General features: G+C 36.3%; 1 protein-coding gene across 1 annotated transcript in view; it reads left to right on the top strand.

Annotated features, from left to right (window-relative positions):
• The first annotated feature begins 305 nt into the window (after window positions 1–305).
• The window catches only part of tonsl (tonsoku-like, DNA repair protein), a 26,962-nt gene continuing 20,277 nt past the window's right edge, over window positions 306–6,990 (top strand). Inside the window, exons 1-10 of the mRNA XM_015029422.1 lie at window positions 306–806; window positions 891–986; window positions 2,159–2,301; window positions 2,537–2,720; window positions 2,803–2,932; window positions 3,566–3,737; window positions 4,341–4,455; window positions 4,530–4,681; window positions 5,718–5,870; window positions 6,968–6,988. Coding sequence (XP_014884908.1) covers window positions 782–806; window positions 891–986; window positions 2,159–2,301; window positions 2,537–2,720; window positions 2,803–2,932; window positions 3,566–3,737; window positions 4,341–4,455; window positions 4,530–4,681; window positions 5,718–5,870; window positions 6,968–6,988 — 1,191 coding nt within the window. The 5' untranslated portion in view covers window positions 306–781. The remainder of the gene's footprint in view (window positions 807–890; window positions 987–2,158; window positions 2,302–2,536; window positions 2,721–2,802; window positions 2,933–3,565; window positions 3,738–4,340; window positions 4,456–4,529; window positions 4,682–5,717; window positions 5,871–6,967; window positions 6,989–6,990) is intronic.

The raw sequence follows: 6,990 nt of genomic DNA, 5'->3' as shown, positions 1-6,990 counted from the left end.
AAGTGTGGCCATAACATGTTTAATATTTTCCAAACCTTTTCCAACTTCAATGCTGAGATTTTTTAAAAAAAAAACCTTATATATAAAGTTGTCACCTCGTGTTGAAGCACTTGAGAAAAACAAACTAAAATCTGAAGCTGTAATTGAAATTGAAATTTGATTGACTGTCTTCTGGTTTAGGCCATGTTTAGGCTTCTTAGTCTGTACCTGATTCAGGTATGAACTTTCTGCCCGTCATTTTGTGCGTTAAGGAAGTTAGGAAAGAATCTCGACTTTAACGCGTTAATTTCACCCTGAGTTTTGTCTATTAGACTGACTTTCACTTAGAAAGAAATATAATTTTTCATGACGTTGACGCATTATAATTTTTGCGCTATATTTTCTGAGAAATGTGTAAATAAACCACTAACCTAAAATGATGTAGCTGAAAATTGAGTTTTGTGGAGCTGTCCTGTTCGATGTTTCAGATAGCTGGACTGTGCCTTGCAGACAAAACTCCGGGTAAATTAACCATCGCTGTCATTGGTTATCGTCTTCCTGGCGGGGAACTGTGAAACTTATTGTGTATTTTTAGCCAAATATCGGCGATGTTTACTAAGATGATTACAGTAAATAGTTCTTTTTTTTAATCTGACACCCAAACCGAACATGAATGTTGAACGCGCAGACAAGCGGCAGTTAAAATGATCTAAAGGTTGTTCGGTTTATCTTTTAAGAAACCAGCGCGAAGCTAAAGTTGTCATTTCCTCCCTGCTGCAGGTCTGCCGCTAGCTAAACAAAGATGAGCTCCTCTCGGGAAATTAAACGCAAGTATCTCTTTGTTTACGTGTTTTTCCTGCTAGTTTGGAAAGGAGGATGCTACCTCCGCGCTGTTTTTGTTTGTGTTTCAGAGCTGCAGAAAGCAAAAAGCAAAGCTCAGGCTAACAGAAACTTGAAGGAAGAGGCTAACATCTGCAACCAGCTCGGAGAATTGCTGTCCAGGACTGGTGAGACGTGTTTACACTTAACATTCCAGTAAATAGTGACAAAAACAGTTTTTAAATACATAAACACAATGTTGTGACCATTTCAGACTGCTGCATTAATTTGATGAAAAGTTTAGTGGAAGGAAAAAGTATGATGACAAAAGGTGCACTATCAGCCTTGTCCGGATTCTGAAGCAGTAAATGAATGAACTTTGTATTGAGGACATTTCTGCTTTAAAATCCTTTCTTCTTGTTCTTATATAATCATATGTTCTGATTAAACTGAATTTGTGCTTATGAGCTGTAATGAAGAATCATCAAAATTAATAAAAACAAACTTTTGAAACTGATTTAATCAGACAATATTGTGTAAAAGTTTACCTAGCTGAATTGAATTCTTTTGTAATAACACTGAATACACATCTACTTTAAAAAATTCTGTTTTAATCTCTACCAAATTTAAATATTTGGTTTCCAAATGTCTGAACATTGAGAGGCAAAGGGGAGTTGCAGCAAAATCCCTTATTTATTTGCACAAACATGACCAATAAATTTAATTTGGAATTACTGAAATTAAGTGACTTTTCAAAAATACTGTAATTTATTCAGTTTCACCCATATATTAACAGCATTTTTGGTTTTCATTTTACTTATTTCATGCTTTACTTCTTACTTCAAACTCTTCTGTAACTTCTGAGCATCTTTGCAATGATACATTTTACCTAGGGCTGCAACTAACAATTCTAGTCATTGATTATTCTGTCAGTTATTTTGATAATCAAATCGATAAAAACATTGGCACATTCTGCAGATTTTTTTTTTTTTTTTTTCTTCTATTGCAATAACATGGCATTTTTTTAAATTAATAAATTTTACAGCAGAAAGATTTTATTTTTCAGACTTTTAACCAGGTGAAGCTAAACATGCTACGTGAGTCTGGGGAGAACATAATTACCGAAAATGAAGGTTTTTCATATTAGAAATATATACATATATGTTGGCTTAATGATTTCTCTGAATGTGTTATTTTTTCAGAAAATGGCCATTTTTAGAGTCTGTATGCTCCACTTAACGATTAATCGATTAGCAGATTAGTTGAAAATGATTTCAATGATTGATTAATTGTTTCAGCCCTTCTTGGATTCCTGGTTCCTTGTTTCAGTTTGTCTTATTGGGTTTATTTTGCACCTCAGGTGACTATGAGGGCGCCATTAGGGAACACCAGCAGGAGCTGGCGCTCTCTGAAGCGCTGAATGACGTGATTGGACGGGCTGTAGCAAACCGCAAAATAGGAGAGTGCTACGCTGAGACGGGAAAAATCGAAGCCGCTTTGAAGGTTGGTTTTTCACACAAAAAAGCCTTGTGTCATTAACGGAAAGATGGTCAATCCTTTTGATACAAGAGAAAATTAAAGTTTTTAAGAAAATAGCCGCTTATCAATTCATCGCTAGTCGATTTACTCATTAATTGATAACTTTCATCCCTACGTGCGTCGCCTTTAACTGATTCTGGAGTCGTAGGTTAAGGGTAATGCTTCTGCATAAGAAAGTGTGAGACATTTTGCTCTCCAGCACCAGCGCTGTCACCTGGACCTGGCCCGCTCTGTCGGGGATCATGCAGAGGAGCAGAGAGCGCTGGCCACCATTGGTCGAACCTTCCTGTTCCGGTATGAATCTGACCAATCAAAAAGCAGCTTAAAGCAAGCAGAGGACGCTTTCAGGAAGAGCTTGGCTGTCGTGGACGAACGCCTAGGCGGTGCGTGTTGTTTTTGTTTAGCTGATTAGTGAGTGATGTTGAATGATTTTCTGTAGATTATGTAATTGTTTTATATTTTTAGGGACGGTGCCTGAGCGAGAGATCAGAGAGATGAAGGCTCGTCTCTTCCTGAACTTGGGTCTGGTGTGTGATCATCTGGGGGAGCCCAAACGCTGCAGCGAGTTCATCCGGCGGAGCGTTTTCATCGCAGAGTAAGAACAAGCAGATGGTTTATTTATCTGACATCAGGTGGACCAACGGAGTGATGTCAGCACATGGCGGCCATTTTGTTTACTGCTTCTGTTTATTTGTACTTTGAATTCATATCAACTCTGTGACAGAAAATCAGCAGCAGGCTAAGATTTTTTAATTGGGAGAATAAAGTTGTAATATTATGAAAATGCAGTCATACGACAATAGAGTCGAGATAACACGTGAATACAGTAGAAATAAAAAATCACAACCCGATATAAAAGATTAAAATGAGGTTATTGAGCATCTCTTGAAGTGATACTTCGGTTTTACAGATAATACTTAATAGAAATACTTAATCTGATATTATTTTCTTGTAACTTAACTAACATTCTTGTAGCTTTGGTCTAATTCTCTGTCCTACAACTCAGATATGAATAAAAGCTACTTTTTGGAAATACTTTAGTAATTTCATTTTAGAAAAGAGCAAGAAAGTTAAATCTGCAAAAACAATAATTTTGATGAATTGATCAAATTGTAACCTGATTGAAATGTCTTGTAAGTCAGGAAGTTTCGTCATTAATTTAGTGTTTTACGTTCCACTGATTGCCGATGTTGTGCATCATTGTTTTGCTTAACGTATTTGTCTGAAGGAAGAGCCAGCTGCTGGAGGATCTGTACCGGGCAAACTTCAACCTGGGCAACATCTTCTTCCGCAACGGCGAGCCGTCCAGCGCCGTGCGCTGCCTGGAGCAGGCCAAGGACTGCGCCCGGAAAATGAAGGACAAGTTCAGCGAGAGCGAGTGCTTCCACTGCATCGGCAAGGTCCGAAACAAGTTTATTTCTATAATGAAATTTATCTGTAGCAAGGAAATAAAACTAAAACTAAACTATAATGTTTAGTTTTATTTCGCTGCTACGTTTTTGTCTTATTCAGTTAGTTTACTAGTTTTTATTAATTATTATTTAAATATTGCTTAGTTTTAGATTAGTTATTGTTAGTTATAGTTGTAGTTTTAGTTTTTTCAAACTTTCATTCATAGATTATTGTATTGTGATTATGTAAACAGGGCTGGAGAATATGGCTGAAAGCTTTATCGCGATATAAGTGTTTCATAACAGTTTATCAATAAATATTGATTAGTTTTTTTGTTTTTAAATATTGGAAGTATCACCAAACTGGCGGTACGACCTCCTGTTTTATCCACAGTTTCTTATCAATTTGAAAGGCTAAAAAATTGTTTCATATACACAAAAACCAAGGATATTGAGCACATAATTACAGTATTCTGCGTTGTTTTATAAATGAACAACACAGTTCCATTCAGTTATAGTTTTTTTCCCCATTAATTAACGTTTTTAGTTATTTCAGTTATTGGAAATGTTTCCATTGTTGGTTTAATTTAACTAGAATAATCCCATCAACAGGTTCAGCTTTATCTGGGCGACTTTGTGGCAGCCCGACGATCTCTGAAGAAAGCCCTGCTTCTCGGCTCGCAGCAGCCGGCGGACAAAATGGCCGTGAAGAAAGCTTTCAAATACGGTGAGAAATCCTCTTCAGCCTTGTTTCTGGCTTTGTTTTTGTAAGGCAGTTGCTTTTATTTCAATATTCTGCAGCTGATAAGGGGTGTAAGCTGGAGGAGGAGCTGTCGGAGGATCAGGGCAGCAGACCCAGCTCTCGCCAGGTTGTGGAGCTGACCGAGCAGCTGGGGGATCTGTGCTGCAAAGTGGGCTGCTACAGCAAAGCTCTGGACGCCTACCGGGCTCAGGTGAGATGTAAAACTGGGTCATAAATCCGTTGCAATTATTTATTTCACTTTTGGTGTTTGGAGATTTAACTTTTTGGAAAATCTGGATTTTTTTCCCCCACCAATTCTGAAGGGCGGCCATTTTGTTTCACAGCTTCTGTTTATTTGGACTTTGAATTCAGGTCAACTCTACGATGAAATATTAGGACCAGGCTCAAAAAGGTTTTATTTTGATCATAAAGTCATAAAATTACCAGAATGAAGTCGTATTAATACTACAGTCATATTGTTACCATATTATAGTTGCTCTAATACAAGAATAAAGTTGTACGACAGTCATATTACCAGAATAAAGTCAAAATATTGGGATAATAAAGTAGTAATTTTATGACAACTCAAACACTGAAAATAAAAAAAATAAATGAGGAATGTTGAGCATCTTGTGAGATTATACTTTGGTGTAAATTTTACAAATAAAACTTAATACTTAGTAAAAATACTTAATCTTTTAACACATCAGTCTCAGTAGCAGGACTTTGAAATGATCATGCAGGCAACTGAAAAAGAGCCACACAAACCTGAGCTGCTCATGTCAGATCCTGATGACTGAAGATGTTTTCTGATTAAGGCAATTTTTTCTTGTAATTTTATAAAGTTATTTTTTAATTAAGATCCACACTGACTGGATGAGCTGGTCACATCAGCTCTTCATAACTCCACTGAATCTTGTAATACATTGTAGCAACTTTTTTCTTGTAATTTTAGATGTTTTCTGGTAAAATTGCGTCTTTATTCTCGTAATTAAACAACAATTCTTATAGCCTGGCCCTAATACTCCAGAAAACTCACAGAAAGAATGCTTGAAATGAAAAACACTTTTTGAAAATATTGTCAGTTTTATTTATTTCCATTTTAGCTAAAAAAAAAAAAACATCCAATCTGTTATAAAAAAAAATAGGAGATTTTATTTCTAATCCATATCGAGAAGCATCAACATCTTTGCCTGTGAACTCTCCCTGCCGACTTTCTCTGCATTTGTTTTTCTTTTGCGGCTCAGCTGACGGCTGCTGAGGCTTTGGGGAAGTCGGATCTGGAGCTGGCCGTCATCCACGTCTCCCTGGCTGCGACCCACACCGACCTTAGGCAGCACCGCCAGGCCGTGGAGCACTACAGGAAGGAGCTGGCGCTGCGCCACGGCAGCGCCTCCGAGGTGCCCATGAGCCACACACTGCTGCGTCTTCTGGACTTCAGCTCACTAAAAATCAAACAAATTAAATGAACAGGAGCATTAAGTCGCAGGACAACATTATCAGAAACGACGTCATGAACCGATTACTGAAATAATCATCAACTAAGTGGAGTGTACAGGCTAGAACAGTGCTAAAGTAACAAGGCAATTAGCGGTAATTAAGTCAAAACTGTACAAAATCTATACATTTTCCATATAAGATAGAAAAAAAAATCATTTTTCTGTACAAATATTTCTCCTCCAGTGGCAGATTTAGCTTCAAATGTTTAATTTCATTTTGCTATCCAGTTATTAATCGCTTTATCAAAAAATAATAAGCAGATCAGTCCTGTGCTGTATTGATGTAAAGTCGAGCAGAAAGTGTTGAGCTTTTTGCACATTGATTATGGGGGAAAAAAAGAGACAAAATTTTCTCCAAAATTTTTCCTAAAATTTTGTAGAAAAAACTTGGAGATTTCTGAGTTTGAACAGTCACATTTTTTTGTGTGAATAAACCTATAATTTTTTTTTTCTTTCAGAAATTTTCTATAGAAAGGACATGTCCGAGTTTCAAAATGTGAAAATGTTCAACTTTTGCAACTCAGAAATTAAAAAAAATGAAATAAAATCTGTTTTGTCTTGTGAATTTTCAACTTTTGGAATTCAGAAATTTCAAACATTTTTCTGGAAAAATCTGGAACAAAAAGTTTGTCTCAAATTTTTGAATGTTCAAATTTAAAAATTTCCTCATTTTTTCAAAAACATTTTCTCATTTATTTAGCAGAAATTTGCTCCTCCTTGTATTATTATTTTTAGCCAGACTCTGACTCTGACACATCATCATAGTTATTGGATCATAGACAGTACAGTTTTTTATTTTCTTATCTAAAAACAAACCGAATTGTTCGCATTTTTGTTATATTTCAAATATTGCATAAAACAAGTGTAAAGAAAATGGATGGATGGAAGTTTAAGTGGATAAATGAAAAATTAATTCTGATTACTTGACTGATTGTCAGAATAGTCAGTCGATAAGACGCTTCGTTAGGCTGCAGTGTGGATTGTTTTCTGTGTCGCAGGAGTGCAGCACATGGCTGAACAT

Source organism: Poecilia latipinna, unplaced genomic scaffold, assembly GCF_001443285.1.
Source record: "Poecilia latipinna isolate Pla-1442-1.1 unplaced genomic scaffold, P_latipinna-1.0 Scaffold153, whole genome shotgun sequence".
Classification (NCBI taxonomy): Eukaryota; Metazoa; Chordata; class Actinopteri; order Cyprinodontiformes; family Poeciliidae; genus Poecilia; species Poecilia latipinna.
The sequence above is the reverse complement of the archived record's forward strand: the minus strand, read 5'-3'. Positions and strand labels throughout refer to the sequence as shown.